Source organism: Eleutherodactylus coqui, chromosome 1, assembly GCF_035609145.1.
Source record: "Eleutherodactylus coqui strain aEleCoq1 chromosome 1, aEleCoq1.hap1, whole genome shotgun sequence".
NCBI classification, from domain to species: Eukaryota; Metazoa; Chordata; class Amphibia; order Anura; family Eleutherodactylidae; genus Eleutherodactylus; species Eleutherodactylus coqui.
In genome coordinates this window covers 164,209,486-164,232,892 of record NC_089837.1, presented here as the reverse complement: position 1 = coordinate 164,232,892, position 23,407 = coordinate 164,209,486, and the positions used below count along the sequence as shown (strand labels likewise).

General features: G+C 45.1%; 1 protein-coding gene across 1 annotated transcript in view; it reads left to right on the top strand.

Moving 5' to 3' along the window:
* Positions 1-16,480, top strand: part of LOC136627779 (micronuclear linker histone polyprotein-like) — a 51,862-nt gene extending 35,382 nt beyond the window's left edge. Inside the window, exons 2-5 of the mRNA XM_066603176.1 lie at positions 10,175-11,855; positions 13,543-13,623; positions 13,736-13,795; positions 16,258-16,480. Coding sequence (XP_066459273.1) covers positions 11,754-11,855; positions 13,543-13,623; positions 13,736-13,795; positions 16,258-16,281 — 267 coding nt within the window. The 5' untranslated portion in view covers positions 10,175-11,753 and the 3' untranslated portion in view covers positions 16,282-16,480. The remainder of the gene's footprint in view (positions 1-10,174; positions 11,856-13,542; positions 13,624-13,735; positions 13,796-16,257) is intronic.
* Positions 16,481-23,407: the final 6,927 nt, after the last annotated feature.

The window sequence follows — 23,407 nt, the reverse complement described above, 5'->3', positions numbered from 1 at the left end:
GTGGGTGAGATTACATAACCAAGGAAAGATACTTGTTTAGAACCAAATGTACATTTCTCCAACTTGACAAAAAGTTGATACTCGCGCAAGCGGGTCAGAACCAACCTCAGGTGCCGCACATGCGAATCCCAGTCAGGAGAATACACCAGAATGTCATCAAGATATATGACCAGAAATACCCCCAGGAAGTCGTGAAAGACTGCGTTCATAAAACCCTGAAACACAGCGGGGGCGCTACAGAGTCCGAAAGGCATGACCAGACATTCAAAATGTCCTAACGGGGTGTTGAACGCCGTCTTCCATTCATCTCCCTCTCGAATGCGAATTAAATTGTAAGCCCCCCTTAAGTTTAATTTGGAGAACCAGTGGGCCCCTACCACCTGATTCAATAAATCAGGAATCAGGGGCAAGGAGCACTGGTTCTTCTCTGTGATTTTATTCAAGGCCCGATAATCCACACAAGGCCTCAATGTCCCATCTTTCTTCTCAACAAAGAAGAGACATTCCCCCAGCAGGGGACCTGGACGGCCGGATATGTCGTTTGGCCAGAGACTCCGAGATATAGGACTTAAGGGCTTCGTGCTCACGCCCGGACAAATTGAAAATGGCTCCCTTAGGGTTGGGACTGTCGGGAATCAGATCAATACCACAGTCCCACTCCCTATGGGGAGGCAAAGCCTCAGACAGTTTTTTGGAGAATACGTCCCGAAAATCCAACAAATACTCCGGAATAAGCACAGTATCTGCGGAGCACGTGGCTATAGTAGTTAAGTGATTATGACAGGATGACCCTCAATGAGTCAATTCCCGGGTGGACCAATCAAATTGGGGATTGTGCAGTGCCAACCAGGGCATACCCAGCACCACATCAACAGACATCTTTTCCATAACTAGGAAAGACAGATTCTCAGAATGGAGAACACCCACAGTGAACTGCAGAATGGGAGTCCTCCATTTAACAACACCTGCGGAGAGAGGGGTCGAATCAATACCAATGAAGCGCATGGGGGGGCTTCAGCATGGAAAATTCGGTTATCAGAGGTCTGACAAAATCTAGATTAATCAGATTGAAGGCAGCACCCGAATGAATATAGGCTTGACCGGACCGAATAAAATTCCGGAAACCAACCTGACAATGTGATAGACATGATAATTAGTTAGTGTAAAATGTCTATCGATTTGTACTAAACTAGATGTATTACGCAGCTGTAGTGACTTTAACTCTTAGAGGCTAATAACTGCATAATTTCATTATAGACAATGGACAATGGCATGGTGAAAGATGTGTGGTATAATGTTAGCCTAATATATATAAGTTCCACAAGCAGCCTCTGAGAGTTAAAAGTCATAGTATTACATGTATACCTGTATTCAATACTGAGTGTTTCCCTAGTCCTTTCCCATCCCCCACACAGAAACTTCTCCATACTAACTTCTGCAACAAAGAGATACTTTCAGTTCTGACCACATGCTGATAGAACAAAGGACTGGCTTACACACTGGACTTTGGAGAGGGGTGGGGGATTCTATATGATCCGACAAATGAGAATCCTATATGTTACTGATGTAATCTGTTGCACGCCCATTAAAGGACAGGTATCATGTGTTACAATAAAGCCTGAGGCTCTATTCATTGTAGAGCAGAATCAGCGTAGACCGGCATTTGTGTCTGATCTGGTCGATGATGTGTGCGCACTATACAATTTGGAAGCTACAGAATACCCCGAAACCTGCTGGAGGAACATATGATCCAGTTCAACAAGGCACCAACAACATAGGGAGTTCCTGTGATCCTAGGCGACCCTTCCGAAAATCGCCTAGGATCGGTCGTTTTTTCGCTGCTTCAGACTGATATTGCTATTGCTTCTGTGGACAGGTTGCTACTCGATGTCCGGCTTCCCCACAGTAGAGGCAAAGATGCTGAGTCATCTGGAACAGTCGGCATTCCCCGGGACTTAGCTGGTCCACTTCCATAGGCTCAGCCCCTGGAGCTGGCATGGGAGAAATGGGAACGGATCTACAGGACTCCCTAGTTTTACAGGTCTGACATTCCTTTTCTCTAGATCTCAGTCTCCTGTCAGCCTTTACTGCCAATACCATCGCCTCTTTAAGTGTTATGGGAGCGGGATGGGAAATAATTAGATCCTTGACAGCATCAGAAAGACACAACACAAACACATCTTTGAGGGTGCCATCGTTCCAGGAGGTTTCTTCGGCATACTGTCTAAGCCTAGAGCAATAGTCTTCAGCACACTGCTGCCCCTGACGCAAAGCCATGAGGTGAGATACCGCTAACCCCGCCCGGTCCGGCTCATCAAAAATACCTCCTAGTTCCTGAAAAAAAATGAATCAACAGACTGCAGGCAAGCAGCACTCTTGGGTAAGGAGTAGGCCCATGTCTGGGGGGGACCCTGCACCAAGGACAGAATCAATCCCACCTTCTGGGACTCAGAGCTGGAGGATCGGGGCCGCATCCGGAAATATAGTTTACATGCCTGCTGAAAAACAAAAAACTTGCTTTTCTCCCCAGAAAACACCTCAGGGAGAGGAAACTTGGGCTCAGGAATAGATGGGGCAGCAGGAACCTGCACCCACATCTGCTGCTCCTGGGCCACCATACGACCGGACAGGTCTTGGATCACGCCCACTAGCTCCTGCAACTGATTAGCAAGGACGCTCATAGTCTCCATTGGAGAGCAAACAAAAACCCGCAGGGTAATTTTAAGGGCCAGTTATTATGTTATGGTATCCTACCCGATGATACGCCAGCCCGGGTTGCCCTAGAACTTACCCGCAACCCCTGTCCCTGCCTACTTGCCTCCACTCCTGGCTAACCCCAGGCGGGCAACTGGACGGCGGTCCCTACATTCGCTAGGGACCGAGAAGGGACGCTGGCGTACCAAGATGGAACAGGGTAGAATACCGACAGGAAGGGCAGATGAATAAACCAACAGAAAATATAAACAGACCGAGGCAGATGGATAACCTGGTAGATATAGCAAAAGCTAAGAACAGGAGACTGTCAGAGGCAGGGAGCTAGCACACAAACAGAAACCAATAACTGGCAGTAAATGGACCTCACTGCCAGCCTTATAAACAGGAGCCTCCGACCAGGGGCGGAGAGGGGGAGGTGACACCTCCCAGCAGAATCTCATAACAGGGACTCGTGCATGGAGCTGCACTCTCAGACGCCAGCGCATGCCGCCGCCTGGACCCACGAGTGCGTGTGCCGACCAACCACCCGTGGCCCCGGCAGCTGCCGCCACCGCATGGTAACACTGTGGAGCAACAGAGGCACCTACCTGCATTAACCTAGGTGCTGAAGCAAGTGCTAACTTCAGAATTCACTGCCTGATCGTTTTGGGAACTTCCGGTGAGGACATTACACTTCTGAGATGAGAAAGGGGTACCCCCAACTGTAAGTACAACTGTGCTAGCACTCTGATTATTGGTGGACGCCCGTGGTGGCTTTCCAGAACTTTCTTCCTATGCAAGCATCACGCCACTAGCAGTATTCAGTACAATACTACTGCACCTATCTGGACAGTAAGGGGAGAGGGTGCTCCTGCCAGATCATAATAGTGCCTTTGACAAGAGGGGGGTTATTTGCACTGTGTATGGGTTATGTGTTATATTTGTAGTTACACTGCCTTTGCTAACTTTTTCTAAACTGAATTTCTTGCAGTCTATAAAAATACTAGATTTATTACACCCTGTGTACTTTGCCTCCATTTGCTACGCTGTATCTGAGCCCTTGTCGCACCCTACCTGCGATCTTACAACTGTATGGCACAATTATTGGCTATATTGGTGCTTGTATACCACACAGTACACCTGTCCCTGACTGAATGAGCAAGTGTATGCCTTTCCCGCCCTGTGTGATTACGTGTTCTAGTTTTACTTTTTTTCCCCTTGTATTGAGCATTCAGTTTGTTGCTTGTGTGCAGAGGCTTACACATCTGAATTAGAGATGAGCGAACGTACTCGTCCGAGCTTGATATTCGTGCGAATATTAGGGTGTTCGGGATGCTCGTTACTCGTAACGAGTACCACGCGGTGTTCCGGTTACTTTCAGTTTCCTCTCTGAGACGTTAGCATGCTTTTCTGGCCAATTGAAAGACAGGGAAGGCATTACAACTTCCCCCTGTGACGTTCAAGCCCTATACCACCCCCCTGCTGTGAGTGGCTGGAAAGATCTGATGTCACCCGAGTATAAAAATCGGTCCCTCCCGCGGCTCGCCACACATGCCTTGTGACTTAGCTGAGGGAAAGTACTATCGTGCTGGAGCTGCTGTAGGGAGAGCGTTAGGAGTTAGTGTAGGCTTCAAGAACCCCAACGGCCCTTCTTAGGGCCACATCTACTAGTGTGCAGTACTGTGTTAGCACAGTATTTTTTATTTTTTTTTCCAAAATTGGATCTGCAGAGCATTGCGCCCTGCAATAGGGACAGAAGTGGGGGTTAGGCAGTGGGGGTTAGGAGTTAGTGTAGGCTTCAAGAACCCCAACGGTCCTTTCGAGGGCCACATCTATCCGTGTGCAGTACTGTCCAGGCTGCTGTTAGCAGTGTTGCATATTTTTTTTTCTTCTCAAAACCGGCTGTGCAGAGCATTGCACCCGGCATTAATACTACAGGGATAGAATTGTGTAGGCAGGGCCAGAAGACATACATTATTCATTGAATACATGCAGTGTGGGTGTTCCTTGTAAAAAGCAGGGAAAAAATTCTATTTGGCCTGCCTCTGACAGTACTCAGGGCTCTGTGTACGTGTGTGCTGTGCGCTGAACGTTCAGAAAAAATCAGACGCAGTCAGCTACGTTTTACCGCAGGCGTGCGGCAATTTTTTTCCTGCATGGGAAATCCCTGATCTGCTGTAGGTAGCGAATTACTTTGCATCACTGCAGTTCTGGGACAAATTGGCAGGGCCACAACACAGTTATTAAACTTAGTATTCATTGAATACACGCAGTGTGGGTGTTCCTTGTAAAAAGCAGGGAAAAAATTCTATTTGGCCTGCAGGCTTGCGCCAATTTATTTCCTGGCTGTGAAATCACTGGTAATACAGCATGCTGAGGGGTAGGGGTAGGGGTAGGGCTAGAGGACGTGGACGCGGCCGAGGACGCGTAGGCCCAAGTGAGAGTGTGGGCACAGGCCGAGCTCCTGATCCAGGTGTGTCGCAGCCGACTGCTGCGCGATTAGGAGAGAGGCACGTTTCTGGCGTCCCCACATTCATCGCACAATTAATGGGTCCACGGACTACGGACACGTGGACAAGCACAGGCGGGCAGGGCCACTACATCTCCCTGACGGCACATTGGGTGAATTTAGTGGAGGCTGGGACAGAGTCAGAGCCTGGGACCGCTCACGTCCTACCCACCCCCAGAATTGCGGGCCCCAGCTCGGTGGTGGTATGTTCGGCGGTGTATGCTTCGTCCACTAAAGCACCCTCCTCCTCCTCCTCCTCCTCAACCTCTGTCTCGCAATCTAGATGTGTCAGCAGCAGCAGGACGTCGCCAGCAGTCGGTGTCGCGCGGCGTGGCAGCACAGCGGTGGGCAAGCGTCAGCAGGCCGTGCTGAAACTACTCAGCTTAGGAGATAGGAGGCACACGGCCCACGAACTGCTGCAGGGTCTGACGGAGCAGACCGACCGTTGGCTTGTGCCGCTGAGCCTCCAACCGGGCATGGTCGTGTGTGACAACAGCCGTAACCTGGTGGCGGCTCTGCAGCTCGGCAGCCTCACGCACGTGCCATGCCTGGCCCACGTCTTTAATTTGGTGGTTCAGCGCTTTCTGAAAAGCTACCCACGCTTGTCAGACCTGCTCGTAAAGGTGCGCCGGCTCTGCGCACATTTCCGCAAGTCCCACACGGACAGAAAGTGATCTTCCTAGTGCGGACAGCCATGTGTTGCGTACAGGTACCCTGGCACACGTGGCTGACTTCATGTTAGGATGCCTTTCTCGTGACCCTCGCGTTACACGCATTCTGGCCACTACGGATTACTGGGTGTACGCACTGCTCGACCCACGCTATAAGGAGAACCTTCCCACTCTCATTCCCGAAGAGGAAAGGGGTTCGAGAGTGTTGCTATACCACAGGACCCTGGCGGACAAGCTGATGGTAAAATTCCCATCCGACAGCGCTAGTGGCAGAAGGCGCAGTTCCGAGGGCCAGGTAGCAGGGGAGGTGTGGAGATCGAGCAGCATGTACAGCCCAGACAGTGCAACAGTCTTTAAGGGCCTGGACAGCTTCATGGCTCCCCACCAAGACTGTGTCACCGCTCCCCAGTCAAGGCTGAGTCGGCGGGAGCACTGTAAAAGGATGGTGAGGGAGTACGTAGCCGATCGCACGACCGTCCTCCGTGACGCCTCTGCCACCTACAACTACTGGGTGTCGAAGCTGGACACGTGGCCTGAACTAGCGCTGTATGCCCTGGAGGTGCTTGCTTGTCCTGCGGCTAGCGTCTTGTCGGAGAGGGTGTTTAGTGCGGCTGGGGGAATCATCACAGATAAGCGTACCCGCCTGTCAACCGACAGTGCCGACAGGCTAACACTCATCAAGATGAACAAAGCCTGGATTTCCCCAGACTTCTCTTCTCCACCAGCGGACAGCAGCGATACGTAAGCAATACGTAGGCTGCACCCGCGGATGGAAGCTACGTTCTCTCTCACCATCCAAAACGGGGACATTTCTGCTTCATCAATCTGTGTCTAATATTCCTCCTCCTCCTCCTGCTCCTCCTCCTGAAACCTCACGTAATCACGCTGAACGGACAATTTTTCTTAGGGCCACAAGGCTCACTCATCTAATTTTTCTAAACAATTTTTATATGTTTCAATGCTATTAAAAGCGTTGAAACTTTAACTTGAACCAATTTTTCGTTAAACTGGGCTGCCTCCAGGCCTAGTTACCACTTAAGCCACATTAACCAAAGCGATTAATGGGTTTCACCTGCCCTCTTGGTTGGCCAGGGCCAATTTTTCTGATGTACATTAGTACAGTTGATACAGCAATTTTTGTGGGCCCTCGCCTACAGTGTAATCAAATGAATTTTTAGCCCACCTGCATTACAGCTGACGTTACATCCGCTGTGTTGGGCAATGCAATGGGATATATTTATGTACCGCCGGTGGCTTCCTGGCACCCACCCATGCTGTGGGTCCACAGAGAATTATAAATGCATCTGTTTCCACATCTAAAGAACCCCAGTCTGACTGGGGCATGCAGTGTGGGCCGAAGCCCACCTGCATTAAGCACGACATTACTACCTCAGCTGTGTTGGGCAATGCAATGGGATATTTCTATGTACCGCCGGTGGGTTCCAGGGAGCCACCCATGCTGTGGGTCCACAGGGAATTATAAATGCATCTGTTGCCACTTGTAAAGAACCCCAGTCCGACTGGGGCATGCAGTGTGGGCCGAAGCCCACCTGCATTAAGCACGACATTACTACCTCAGCTGTGTTGGGCAATGCAATGGGATATTTTTGTGTATCGCCGGTGGGTTCCAGGGAGCCACCCATGCTGTCGGTCGACAGGGACTTCACAATAGGGAGTTGTACCTGCCTGTGTCTATGAATTAAAAAGCCCGGTCTGACTGGAGCATGCAGAGACACCTTGACAGAATGAATAGTGTGTGGCACATAGGTTCCCCATTGCTATGCCCACGTGTGCAGCTCCTGATGGCGGTGGCACAGGATTCTATTTCTCATTGCTTCTGTACAGCATTGTGGGCTATCGCCCCGCCCCTTTTAAAGAGGGTCGCTGCCTAGCCGTGCCAACCCTCTGCAGTGTGTGCCTGCGGTTCCTCCTCATGGCAGACGCACTTCTAAATAGACATGAGGGTGGTGTGGCATGAGGGCAGCTGAAGGCTGCGCTGGGACACTTTGGTGTGCGCTGTGGGGGGGAGGGGGGGCGGTTGGGCAGCATGTAACCCAGGAGAAGTGGCAGTGGAGTGTCATGCAGGCAGTGATTGTGCTTTGTTGTAGGTAGTGTGGTGCTTAGCTAAGGTATGCCATGCTAATGAGGGCTTTTCAGAAGTAAAAGTTTTTGGGAGGGGGGGGGCCCCACTCTTGCCGCTATTGTGGCTTAATAGTGGGACCTGTGAACTTGAGATGCAGCCCAACATGTAGCCCCTCGCCTGCCCTATCCGTTGCTGTGTCGTTCCCATCACTTTCTTGAATTGCCCAGATTTTCACACAAGGAAACCTTAGCGAGCATCGGCGAAATACAAAAATGCTCGGGCCGCCCATTGACTTCAATGGGGTTCGTTACTCGAAACGAACCCTCGAGCATCGCGAAAAGTTCGTCCCGAGTAACGAGCACCCGAGCATTTTGGTGCTCGCTCATCTCTAATCTGAATACATCTTTATGAAATGACGGGTGGTGGAGGCACTTTTCTGATGTTTGCCCTGCCAGCCAAATTCCCTAGAAACTGCCATGCTGACTATTCATGCACTTGCTGCCTAATATATCCCACCCTCTGACAGGTGCCATTGTAACAGTAACAAGATGGCTAATGTCAGTTGTTTTAATGCCTAGGTTGATATGCATATCTGTAAGATAGGATTATTACTCATAGCAAAGTTACAGGGCAAAAATTGATCTGCGAAAATGAGTTTTGCATACATGGAATGATAGAGGACTAGGTTCAAGGTGGAGTCGGGAAATAGCAATGTTATTATCAGTGATAACAATGTCAAATAAAAAGAACTGTAGCACAACAACATACTGCTAAAAGTTAGATAAAGGGTTTCTCCAGGACAGTATACAGAAAACCAACATCAGCACTTTAATAGTTGGGTTTACATCTAGCTAATGAGGAATGCATATATATATATATATATATATATATATATATATATATATATATATATATATATATATATATATATTAGTAATTATTCCATAGCCTGCCTTTTTTTAGCTGTCCCTGAGAATGTTTTGTTTCATTTGTAAAACTAAAGAAGAATGATACATGTAAAATGCAACATGTAAGGGTGCATTTCAGACGACCGTACATTGGCTGGATTTTCATGCCCAGCCGATATGCGGCGTCTCTCTCTGCAGGGGGAGGAGGCTGGAGGAGACGGGAGCAGTGCTCTGAGCTCCCGCCCCCTCTCTGCCTCCTCTACACCCTCTCCGCCCCTCTGCACTATTTGCAATGAGAGGAGGCGGAACGGGGGTGGGGCTAAGTTCCGGGAATTAGCCCCGCCCCATCTCGCCTCTCCTTATTGAAAATAGTGTAGGGAGGTCGAGAGGAGGCAGAGAGGGGGCGGGAGCCCAGAGAACTGCTCCCAGCTCTTCCAGCCTCCTCCCCCTGCAGAGAGGGACACCGTATATCGGCTGGCGTGAATACCCAGCCGATATGTGGTCATCTGAATGCACCCTAAGGTTGTAGAATGACTTAGGCCGGTCTCACACGACTCGATTTTAATTGCAGATTCTGCAGTTGTGGTCCTCGTGGACGATCTGCGGTAAACATGGGCATTGAAGGACATGTATTATTTAATTTTCCTTCACACCCACGGGTACGAATTGTGGATTACACGAGCAGAAGAAAAATTGCAGCATGCTCTATTTTAAAGCGGATTCCGCACGGACTTTGTCCATTGATGTCAATGGAGGCATACAAACCGCAGCCCATGCGCAATTAACATTGTGTTTGGGCTGAAGGTACTTACGTCATTGGAAACCTACGGCGCGGGAAATACAAACAAGAAAAACCTGTGCGTTAACTAACTTCACATTACATTTAACGGTTCCTGCCACACACAGTGTGCGAAATACGTGCGCAAAAAAGAACATGACATGCACTATCTTGGTGAGTATTACGCACTAAGATAGTGTATGAGGACTTGTCGGCCCGCAGCACTTAATATATTGCGTACTGCTGCATGCTCCCATTGCGGGAGATATGCTTGTGGTAAGCATTAGTAAACGCTCGTATAAGAAAGCCCTGACTGTTGCATAACAGTGTTGCAGTGTACAAAACTTGCAATTTTTGGTAACTACCAAATGGCTGATGCATTGAGATTTTTATATAAATGTGTAATCATTGCTAAGTAAAAAAAAAACAAAAAACATAAGGATTTTGGTAACAGACAGATTCTTCTTTTATATACGCTTGTTAGAGTATATGGCAGTAATGATACCTTGCAATATTTTTCTTATCTTCCAGAGTAACTTGCATCACATACCAGACCTGCTCTTCAGCTACTATAAGACGGAGTAGTCTGTCTGCTTATATACTACCAGTCACTACAGCGCTTATACCCTTATTTCATTGCTGGATATATTAATCTCACATTCCATTGACTATGGATTGTGAAGAAGCTTCAGCATTACCTATTTTAGATCAATCATGGCTGTTCCTGCCATTGTCAACAGATCCACAAAACCCAGATAGAAAATATCTACAATGTCCAGCAACAGGACATGTCTATTGTTTGTCAACAGGAAGCTTATTCTGCAACACTTCCCAAATGAATCCACAGACTACCAACATTTCATCTTCAGATCAAAGAAAAGACTCTTGTACTTCTTTCAGCAATTCGGTACCAGGCACGATGAAGAGATCCGTAAACACAAAGAACACTGATCAACCTGTACAGAGTAATGGTACTTCAACAGCTGGGATTAATAAGGGTCCCAATAGTAAGAATACAAGTCAATCTGTTCAGGCTGATGGGACATCAATAACTCAGAGCAATAAAGCTCCTAATGTTAAGAGTACAAGTCAGCATATACATAGCAGTGGAACTTCAACAACATCCAACACCCAGAGCAATAAAGCTCCCACAGCCAAGCATGGAGATCAATGTATTCAGGGTAGTAATGCTTCAATAACTCCAAAGAATCAGAGCAAAACAAGTTCAAATGTCACAAGCATTTCTGATCCAACCACAAAGAAGCAGAAGAAAAAACAAAGAAAAACAAAAACAGAAAAAGCTCTGAAAAAACATTGTCGAACAAGGCAGGATGAATCTGTTCATGCACATCAACCTTTGTATGCAAGTTCTAAGAATTCCCAACAGCTAAGCAAAAATGAAACAAAGAAGCAGAACAAACTTACTGTGATCCCAAAGTCCAAGCCCACCACATCATTCATAAACAGTCCTTCAAACATCAAGCACTCTACTCTAATAACTAGTATGATAACACCTGCCTCACCAGCCAAGGGAAATCCTGTTATTAAAAAGCATAGTAAAACCCCCAATGACTCTAGGTACAATCCTTTTCTAAATACTAAAATTAAGTCATTCAGGTACTACAACCTTAATTTGCAACTATTGAGTAATTCATCAAAACCCTTTGAAATTAATCTTGGAGACCTTCTGTTACTACAGAATATCTCTCCGTCAATCACTGTCAAAGATGTTTGCCAAAAATCACATACTGAATTATAGGCATGTTTATCATTCAGTTCCATAAACAAGTGTTCCTCCAAACCCACGAAGAAACCATTTCTACGTCTCAGCAGAGAAGATCATGAGATGATGGATTTGGAAAGTAGTTTCGGAAAAAAAACTGCTGAAAGAAAGACTTTTCTAATAAGGTCCTATGACTTCAACAGTACCTGGAACAATCTTAAACCATTCAATCACCGACGTCATTGGAGACGACGATCTCTGCAGGGTCAGTATCAAAACTGTAGAATGGCTAAGAATACAGATGAGAAAATGCCTGTATCACAGATGAGAGTGATGCGAAGCTCAGGAGTCCAGAAACTAAAGTGAAGGCCGAGGTGGATCCAACTGATGGAAGAGGAAGCCATTCATAAATACAAAGAGAAGAATTACAAACATAACCTGGTAGTAGAAGACTATGGTGTGCTTCACCACCTAGAAAAGTCTTGGCTGGTAAGTTATGGGTGATGGACAAGAAAAATAAAGAAAGATGGCCTCTGCTGGTGAAGTGTTTGCACAAGTATCCTGATAGCACACTGCGATTGGCAAGCAAACTACGGGGAACTACAAAGGCGCAAGCAGACTACGGGGGTCTGCTAAGGGGCTAGCAAACTGCAGGGGGGCGGCTGCTAAGGGGCTAGCAAACTGAAGGGGGGGTTGCTAAGGGGCTAGCAAACTGCAGGGGGGCTGCTAAGGGGCTAGCAAACTGCAGGGGGGCTGCTAAGGGGCTAGCAAACTGAAGGGGGGGTTGCTAAGGGGCTAGCAAACTGAAGGGGGGGTTGCTAAGGGGCTAGCAAACTGCAGGGGGGGCTGCTAAGGGGCTAGCAAACTGAAGGGGGGTTGCTAAGGGGCTAGCAAACTGCGGGGGGAGGGGCTGCTAAGGGACTAGCAAACTGCAGGGCGGGCTGCTAAGGGGCTAGCAAACTGAAGGGGGGGTTGCTAAGGGGCTAGCAAACTGAAGGGGGGGTTGCTAAGGGGCTAGCAAACTGCAGGGGGGCTGCTAAGGGGCTAGCAAACTGCAGGGGGGGGGGCTGCTAAGGGGCTAGCAAACTGAAGGGGGGGTTGCTAAGGGGCTAGCAAACTGCGGGGGGGGGGGGGGCTGCTAAGGGGCTAGCAAACTGCAGGGGGGGGCTGCTAAGGGGCTAGCAAACTGAAGGGGGGGTTGCTAAGAGGCTAGCAAACTGCGGGGGGGGGGGGGGGGCTGCTAAGGGGCTAGCAAACTGCAGGGGGGGGCTGCTAAGGGGCTAGCAAACTGAAGGGGGGGTTGCTAAGGGGCTAGCAAACTGCAGGGGGGGCTGCTAAGGGGCAAGCAAACTGCAGGGGGGGCTGCTAAGGGGCTAGCAAACTGCAGGGGGGGCTGCTAAGGGGCAAGCAAACTGCAGGGGGGGCTGCTAAGGGGCTAGCAAACTGCAGGGGGGGGGCTGCTAAGGGGCTAGCAAACTGCAGGGGGGGGCTGCTAAGGGGCTAGCAAACTACACGGGGGGTGCTAAGGGTAAACTCTAAGGCTGTGTTCAATGGGGACAGAAATTCCACGGAATTTTTGTGCAGAATGTCCGCGCTGCAAATCAGCCAGCGGGTCCTAATCACAGGATCAGCAAGCAAAGTGGACATTATCCAAAGTAGACACGTTGAAAGAGGACGCGTCCACACGCTGCGGCCAATCAGTTGAGGCAAAGCTGCACCGAAATTGACATGACCTGCTAAAAACAAAGACGCAGGATGTCAAGCTCTATTTTCATTTCCGCAGCGGCCTCTATACTTGGTATGGGCAAATGCAGGCGCCGAAGACTCACCCAAACCCACACTTTTCCCACTTAAATTTCACGGTTTTCCGGTGAGCTCAGGCAGCGAGATTTGCGCAGGATTTCCGTCCTCTGCAAACACAGCCTTACAATGTTGGGCTAAAAGAGGGGAAAGTAATACTACAAAAGGGCTATCAGGGGCAAACTCCTACTTCTGTGGGCTACAAAAGGCAAACTACGACTACAGAGGGCTACTAAGGTGAAACAATTTTGGACAATAATACTGTTGTGTCCACATAGCACAGCTCTGTGTGCGTTATTGAGCTCTGTACTTTATGAAGTAATGTCACTTCTTGCTAGAAAAGTAGAAAATATATTTCTTTTTTCAAAAATTGAAGTCTGCCAACAACAATCGGAATGACATTTCGGAGGATGAAAATGAGGAATTCACTGATTCGTCTACTGATATTGTTGGAGAGGTAAGACTTTGCTACATATTGCATTGTTGTCGTTCTAGACTTATTAAAGCATGTGTATGTGTTGAAGTAACCGAAGAGAACAACATAATTTCATGGGCGATTTTTTCTGCAGAAGAATTTTTCAGATTCCGATGAGAATGAGGATGCTCCACCTACACTGCAATATTCACAGGTAAGTTTTATATCCATTCTTAAAAGGGAAATCAGGGCTTTCTGGATAATAGGAAACTAAGGGTCTATATAACATGGCACGAATGTCGGGCAAACTATGCCTAAGGGCGCCCACCCACTGGCGATTTTTTTTCCCTGCGAAATCCGCAGCATTTTTTTCTCTGCAGGGGTCTATGGGACTTGTAATGTTAAAATCGCGATCGCGCAAAATTGCGATTTCGCGGTAAATTGCGATTTTGCGCGATCGCGATTTTAACATTACAAGTCCCATAGACCCCTGCAGAGAAAAAAATGCTGCGAATTTCGCAGGGAAAAAAATCGCCAGTGGGTGGGCGCCCTAACACTCGTCCATGTGTCTGCGCTCCCGTGCTGTCACACGGGAGCTAGTATTACAGGCTCGCTTAGATCGCGGTCATCAGGGGGGTGGGGCAGTGCAGCACATTTCTTTCCATGCGCTCCCCTTCCTCTCACCAGTGATTTAATACAGCAGCCGTTCAGTACTGAACTGCCGCTATTTACACTGAGTATTGAGTGATAAGCTCATCGGTCATGCTGTATGGAAAGAGGCGCCGGAGCGCGACTATAGAAATCTGCAGTGCCCAGCCACCCTGCTTGCCGCTGTGCGCGAGCAAACAATACTCACACAGGGACAAGCGTTGGGCATCAATTGGCCTCATGTTCACGGCGAAATTCGGGCCCACACAGATTCCCTGTGCAGAATCCCGCAGCAGGGCCCTTCTTTTCTGCAGACAAGAGGCCAAAAATTAGATTTATACTTACCTGTCCAGATGCTGCGGGTTCCCCTCTCTCGCAGACGGATCTTCTTCTTTCAGCCATTTTTTTCCATTTTGCCTGTTGACATTGGGCCTTAGGAGGTACAGAAAAAATACTGGTTACAGTTTTAGCCTCTCAAACATTATTGTGGCCAATATGATGGCTTAAAATACTCATTGGGTCAAGCTGATATTCGCTAACAGTAAGTAGTTTCACTAGAAGAACGGTGGCCAATATGCGGTTACAATTTACCAACTAGGGCAACAATCATGTTCTAGAATGCTGTTGGAGGCACTTTCCATTACAAAAAGAAATTTTTACTTGTCAAATTTTCGGATGATCTTATTTCCTTCTCTCACTGATTTGAGTCAGCCCAGAGCAAGAAAAGGATTGGGGTGGTGATGCATTTTGCATTCTTCTGACAGCAAGAAAGATGTGATTCATGGCATAAATGGTTTTTGGAGAAGATTTTTGTATATAATATACAATATTGTATCTTCCATCGCTCATTGTTTTTTGGAACACATTAATTTCCTTTTTTTGCCCTTTGCATTGACTTCTCACGTTGTACAGACTGTCTAACCATACCAGTTACATTTATCTCATTGCAAACACAAATCAATTTATTTGTGTCGGTCGACAAAGGCTACATGTATATAGTTAGGACATAGAGGGATCTCCATTGTCATTAGCAAGTCTTCAATTATAAATGGCCATGATAGAAAAGGTGTAATGATAACATTTTTTAGAGTTGCCCTGAAAATTTTTTGGGGGGTAAATCAGCTGCAGCGATGAATTCACCTGTCTCCTTTTACTTTTTCCTCTTGTATAGAGTCACATAAAATTTGAAGGTGTTTTCAATATATTTATATTAATTTTTGATCATTTACATAGCATCAGCAAGAGCTGGTGAACAGCCCACATGCTATGGCTGTGGAAAATTATGAAGTTGGCGTTCAGTGCTTACAGAATGACCCACAGGGTACACTGAAGGAAACCGCTTCAGCATCCACTACGGAACCAGATGATAGGCTTTTAAATACAACCTGGTGTCTTTGCGGGAAGTGCATTCAGAGGGTGACAGCAGCAGAATGTGTATGCTGCGCTGGACAAGATGTTCTACGTCAATTCTTGACTGACGGTAACAAATGTGTTACAGAACATGAGCTCTTTGAGTAGCATGCACTGTCGTGAAAACATTGAGCAGACGAATATCGACGATGTTTACAAGGAGACAATATGATGTTACAAATTATAGGGAGTTATAAAATCTTATTTTTCTTAAAAACAGAGACAAACCAACCAATTTTTGTTAAAAAAAAGATAGTTTATTGAAAATCATACAGCATACCATACTGTACGTCATTTTGTTAATATCACAACGTAATTTTTCTTATTAAAAAATTAATACTTTTTACATTTCATTTTCTGAAGAAAAAAAATGCTTTCCCCAAACCATGTTGCAAGTCAGCTCCACAGTAGTAGTGTATCTTTACAAATGAAACAACGGCTGTTTCTTCATATCCACTTGGGAATTATACAAGAGGATGGTACGGTATCAAAATTTTTAAAAAAACTCAATAATTATCAGGAAAAAAAATTTGCAGTTTTCATTTTGCTATTTGAGAGTGGAGCATTTTTTTTTTCTTTGCTTTTCATTTACTTCCTTTTTCTCTTCCTTTTTTTTAGGGTTATGAGAGTGGGTGCCTATAAAGCATACACAGCCTGGATTCACAGCTATCTGGGAAATCACTGTCGCATCCCGATCCCTGCACCTGTAATACATGCAATTCGCCTGCAGTACAGTGATCCAGACGCAAATTACACTGGATTCAAATATTACATGGACCTAGCCGATAGTAATTAGGACTTTGACCTGAATTTGTAGATTGTTTTTAATAAAATGGTTCTGTTAAAAAGGATTATATTTTCCCCAGTCTAACACACACACACATATATATATATATATATATATATATATATATATATATATTATGTGTGTGTATATATGTATGTGTGTGTGTGTGTGTATATATATATATATATATATATATATATGTATGTGTGTGTATATGTATATGTATATATATGTATGTGTGCATATATATGTGTGTGTATGTATGTATGTGTGTGTGTGTATATGTATGTATGTATGTATATGTATGTATATATATATACACATACATACACACACTACTGATATTCTACCTGGTAAGCCCCATTTAGATAACGATTCGCTCCAAAAGCCATATTTTGTGTGCAAATTGTTCTATCTAACTGTCCGCTCATCGTGCATTTTTTTAATAACAATTTGCTGGGTGTTCTCTTTCTGCTAGCTGAAAGACAAGGATGAGTCTTATGAGTCCTCAGCGGGATACCACTGATACTATTGTTTCAGCTGGTATCTCGCTCAAGAACACAGCAGGAGTATGCAAAAGACAAGAGGTCACGCTTGTCTTCTGTATAGCCCGCTCAGAGCGCTCAACTGTATATCAGCATAGCGCTCCGAGAAGACCACATTTATATGCAGAACGCAAACAGCCAGGCTTGTCTTCTGCATACCACGCTTGGAACCCTCAACTGTATACCAGCTGAGCGCTCCGAGAAGACATCTGTATGCAGATGATAGCGGTCCCGCTTGTCTTCTGCATACAGCGTGCGCCATCATTTACACATTTATGCAAGTTGCTAGCTCAAAACTGTCACTCAAAATGCTGTTTCAGTGTTTTTTGAGCGATCGTCTTGCCGTGTAACTGCACTCAACGCTTATCGCCCAAAAAATGACTTTTGAGTGAATTTAGACCGATAATCGTTGTGTCTAAATGTGCCCCTTAGACATCTAGGCTGAATGATCAATTACATGCACTGATGAATCCTGCAACGGAATTCTATCCATGCTGGCGGACATGGTGGAGAAGAAATCCAATTATTACCTATCCAGCTGGAGCGCGGGTCTGCACTTTGCCTTGTGCCTATTCTCTGTTGTACAGCTAATTATTATTGGCGGTACCAGCGACATCAATGAAGCATGTGCTGTTTCTATACTTTAATCAAATCACAACCTTCCTGTATGGAAGTCATTTGAAGCTGCCCGCTACGCATACACCCAGAACTGTCATTCTGTGTGATCTGCATAAACTGTGGGAAAAGCTGGCTCATTTTAATATAAAAAGGGGCGTGGGCGTGGCTGGAAGTTTGCATGGTCACATGCAGTTTTTTTGCAACATCTTAGAACGTCTGCAGGTAGCCCAAGTAGCCTGGAGTTCAGCAGCATGACCAAAGTTTCTATTAAAAAAATGAGGTATTGGTTTATAAAATGGCCAAATTGGGTAACAAAAAATATTAATACGTTTTCCAAAAATTTGGAAAATTCTGCGTACCTTTGTCATTTTAGATAAGCTCGCAATCCACGTTAAGGATCCTCATTAGCTTGCAAGTCCCTATCTAAAAAAATAAGTGCCTTACCTGAAAAAATTTTTTAAAAAAGGTTCTTCCACCCAAGTGAGAAAAAAAGGACAAGGCATCACAATGATGTCCTGACAGGCTGGAGTGAAGCTTGGTGCCTTCATCAATTGCATCATTTTCTTCTAAATTAATTAGCATGTACTGCAGATGATCACACAGGTGCAGTATATGGCTAAAAGGAATGTAAAATGCAATGGCGACTCAGAGATCTTGGTGTGGTTGTATCTGAGGGGGGATAAAAATTAAATGAACATTATGGATTAAAAACACAAAAGCACTTGTAAACCTTACCAGGCACAGCAGGAAATGACCACTATAATGCCAACATTAAAATAGGCATACACATGAAAACAGGTCCACAACAAAAAAAGGGCGTTTAAAATGCGAAAGCACATCAAAAAAATACAAACCACTTCATGACTGAACTTAAAACGCCCATTTAACAAAATGAACATGAAAAGAATAGCAATTTCTCATACTTACAACAAAAAGAGGTAACCAGATATAGAAAATAACTTTAAGACAAAGATAGCAAAACACCTACGCACATGAAAAAGAGCAATTCTGTCCCCCAAAAATAAGGAATGAACATTGAAAAAAAAAATACTGCACAAAGATAAAACAATAACCCACACTGAAAACACAATAGTGTATTTTATAAGTACATTCACGCACATGGAAAAAGAAGTAACGCACGTGGAAAAAACACTGACACACATGGAAAGAACACTAGCGCACATGTCAAAAACACTGACGCGCATGCAAAACCACTCACAAACATGAAAAAACCTCTTCTGGGCAGCACTCCCACATTTTGATACCGCTTGCTTGCTGACAGACTGCACACGTCCCACATTGTAATTATGGTCCAGGACGGCGAGTTCCGTTCAAGCCATCATTCCGTCATTAAAAAAATGTATACGTTTGGGTCTGTATTTTAGCACACTAGCGTGGTAGATTTCCAAATCTCCAGTGTAATGTAATAAATGGCGTATATCTTTTAGGAAATTCTTATCTAAAACTACTGATTTGAGTTTTACATGAGCTGCACTGTCAGGGGCTAACCAAGCGGTATTGGTATCCAATATTTCATGATTGCAGCTGTGATATAGGTTCTTGTCTTCCCACTCGTGGACATTTGCAATATGGCTGCACAATGATGACCATTTTTTTACCAGTAGATCCGGATTTCCTCTACTTGTTTGCGAAAACCACCATAAATGGTTTTTGATGCTCGCAATCCAAGGTGCAATTAGTGAACAGTGACTCGTTTTTGAGGCCCCAAGCAATTTTTTTCCTAATGATTTTGCCACATGCCAGACGTCGAATTCGTGTGCAATAGCTGGAAATTCCTCACGCATTATTTTTCGGATTGAGCGATGACGATCGGTTGCAACTATTTGTACATTCAAGCCCTCAGCAATCAACTCCTGTAGAGTTTTTCTAAAAGCTTTTGTTTCAAGTGAAACAGAGCTAGCAAGCAGTACCAGTTGCTCCTCTGAAAATCCTAGGATTTTTTTGCTCTGTACCTTCAAAAATGTGTAGACTGTGTATTTGGCGGAAAGCCCAGGGCTATCTGATTGGCCATCGCCAGCAATACACTGGTCGGATTTTAAAATTTGAAATAAGGTTTGCCTTCTGCTGCACCCAATGATTATGTATTATGGGGAATAACAGATTATCCCGGTGCCGGAAAAGCGTTTTTGAAATTCTGCTTAGGTTTAGAATATGAAACATATTTTTTATTTTTGTGAAATTGGCACCACTCAACAGAATACTGGATGCTAGTAATATGTTTCCAGCAGGAGAGTTTTGGGTCATCGGTTGGCTTCGCCACAGATTGCTGATGTGACCTCTTTGGCATAGAGCTTTAAAGGGGTTGTCTCGCGCTGAAACGTTTTTTTTTTTTTCCATAGGCCCCCCGTTCGGCGCAGGACAACCCCAAGAGATGTGTTTAAAAAAAAAAAAATTTATTACTTACCCGAATCCCCGCTCTGCGACGTCTTCCTTCTTCTTACTTCTTCCTTCACCAAGATGGCCGCCGGGATCTTCACCCACGATGCACCGCGGGTCTTCTCCCATGGTGCACCGTGGGCTCTGTGCGGTCCATTGCCGATTCCAGCCTCCTGATTGGCTGGAATCGGCACACGTGACGGGGCGGAGCTACGAGGACCAGCTCTCCGGCACGAGCGGCCCCATTCACCAGGAAGAAGACCGCACAGCGCAAGCGCGTCTAAAAAAGCAAGAAGACATCAGAATTAGACGGATCCATGGCGACGGGGACGCTAGCAACGGAGCAGGTAAGTGAATAACTTCTGTATGGCTCATATTTAATGCACGATGTACATTACAAAGTGCATTAATATGGCCATACAGAAGTGTATAACCCCACTTGCTGCCGCGAGACAACCCCTTTAAGGATGATCATTGACCCCTTTTTCAAAATTTTTACATGTGTGAGTTTCAAAAAGCATTGCTTTCTGTAAGGGCATGGAATCATTGAAAATAACTCTAGTAAGGCACTTTTGAAAACAGTGTATTTTTCTTCGGTGGCAGCATCCGGCTGGCCTTCGGCTAGGCTTTCAAAGTCTTCACCTGGATTTGGTAAAGGGTTATCTGTGTCTGATAGTATTTGTAAATCTTCGCTTTCAGAGCTATCCGATTCTTCTGAGAATTTAAAAGTAGAGTCTTTTGTATCTTCGGAAGCAAGCGTTGACATACTTATATCCAGTGAGGAATTTAGTGTGTTTCACAATAAAATTTGTGAGCGTGTTACCCCCACATTACCAGCTTTTGAGATAGGACTTTCTGTGGGATCTTCAATTAGAGAGCCAGGTACAAGATATGGTGGATCGCTCCACATCTGTAATTATTAAAGGGGTATAATTCCGGTCTTCAGTGTTCAACGTTGTAGCAACACTACTCGCCTCCTTCTCTGCAATTTTTTCGTCATTGTCTTTTTCCAAAACATTGGAGTTGGTAGGTATCACAGCTATTGTTGATTCAGAATTTTTGTTCTCATTTCTAAAAGCTAAACTACGGCAAGTTTTCCATTTGATTGCTGGATGAATTTAAGCTCTGTAAGGATATATAATTTGACGGGGGTTTTGATGTTGACTCGCGTTAATTAAATCGCATTGGATGCCAATACTTTTTGTAGCTACTCACGTGGTCTGTACAGATATTGTTTTTTGATCTTTTGTTGGTTTGTGGTCAACCATCTTCGGACTACTTGGTTCTGTATTGATGCTTCTGTCTGCTAGATTCCTTTGGTAGTTCAGGATAACTTTTGCCTCTCCAGCGGAACCGTCGCAGCACAGTAAAACTGGAATTTCTATTCTACATTCCTCTCCCTGCAGATAAACATCAGCATTCGTCTCTGGAAGAGCAACTGTTTCAGTTTGGGATGTTTATGGCGTCTCTTTTTCTTTAACTCTTCCTCATTTCCTAGATGGGCACCCAGTATTCTGTTTTTGATTTGCGAGGGCTATGGATATGTTTGCTGCATATCCGGAAATTATCATTTGCCTTTTTTTAAAAATCTTTGTAATCCACGAGCCAATGTCACAAGAAATGTGTCTTGCCTGCTCTAGCCATTTTTTTGTTTTTTCTACATTGAAAAGACGCACAGATTGATTTTTTTCACCCCCACTCCTCCAAGCGCTAAGACATACTGGAACAACACAGGATGGCAATTTTGCTCACCTCTTTTTTTTTTTGTTCAATAAATTTTATTGGATTTTAACCTTAAGGCAAAACAGTTACATTGACACGTAAATGATATTAAACATGGACAGAGCACTCATGGCCCCATGAATCTTATTGCAATAAATTCCTATTCAAACAAAGATGCGTTTTGCCCCTTTGACATGGCCCCTGATGACATAATGTTAAATTCTTGTTAAAATGAAAAATGAATAAATACATTTTGAACCATAAAAGGGTTGTACCAAAGTTGACTATTTCTATTCATAATAATGGGGTCCTATGTCCCCTGCTCTTTCTCATCTTCACTGCAGGGGCTTCAGCGGGCCTGTAGTGAGGAGGAGGTTGAAAATGGGACTCTAGTTGTAGGGAGTCTTACAAATGAGACTCCAAATGATTAGACTTTTATGATCTATCATATGGATAGGTGATAAAAGACAATGTTGGTACAACCCCTATAAATTATACTGTCCTATAATGCATAAAAACAACACCATAAAAAAAACACTATCATATAGAGTTCAAAAAGCAATTGTCCCATTGTTTTTTGGGTTTTGTTTTTACGGTATGCATGGTGGACTAAAACGGGCGTGTTTACTTTATTCTGTGGGTCGGTACAGTTACAATGATTCCAATGCTATAAAGATTTTTATGTTTTACTACTTCCAAAAAGAAAAGAAAAAATCTACTTTTTCTAAGATGGGGTGTGCAACAGCTTGTTTTTTGCAAAGTGAGCTGCAGTTTTAGTACCATTTTTAGGTACATATGACTTTTTGATAATTTTTCATTCCTATTCCATTTTGGGAGTGAAGGGGTGCTAAAAAATGCAATTCTGGCATTGTGCATTTTTTATGACATTTACGGTGCAGTATATATATAATGTTCAGAGTTCAACAGATGTGACAATAACAGTTATGTTTTTATGGCTTTTTTTTGCCTAAATTTGTGAATTTTTTTTAACTTTTAATAATGTTTTTAAATCCTTGTAGAAAAGGTGTTAAATAGAGATGAGCGAACGTACTCGGATAGGCACTACTCGTCCGAGTAATGTGCCTTATCCGAGTACCTCCCCGCTCGTGCTGAAAGGTTCGGGTGCCGGCACGGAGCGGGGAGCTGCAGGGGAGAGCGGGGAGGAACGGAGGGGAGATCTTTCTCTCCTTCTCTCCCGCCCGCTCTGCCCCGCTCCCCGCTGCGACTCACCTGTCAGCAGCGGCAGCTCCCGAACCTTTCAGCACGAGCGGGGAGGTACTCGGATAAGGCACATTACTCGGACGAGTAGTGCCTATCCGAGTACGTTCACTCATCTCTAGTGTTAAACTTATTTTTTCCTTTTTTAAGTCCCTCATAGGGGACTTGAACTTATGACCTTCTTATCGCTGTACGATACACTGCAATACTTCTGTACTACAGTATATTGTACTTTTAGCAGCCACCTATTGGACAGGAATGCATAGCAAAATTGGGAAACTTTGAAAGGCTTGAGGCTGCCATTGCAACCCACATGCTGCTCTTAGTACTCTGTAGATGTAGCTCATTCTGGCTGGTTACTTACAAACAGATCACACTGACATTGTACCTGCTTTATGTAAGCTCTGGAAGTCACACCGAACCCCATTTCCCACAAGGTGGTACTGCCTCAGAAGAGTGGCCCAACTTGCCTAATGGCAGA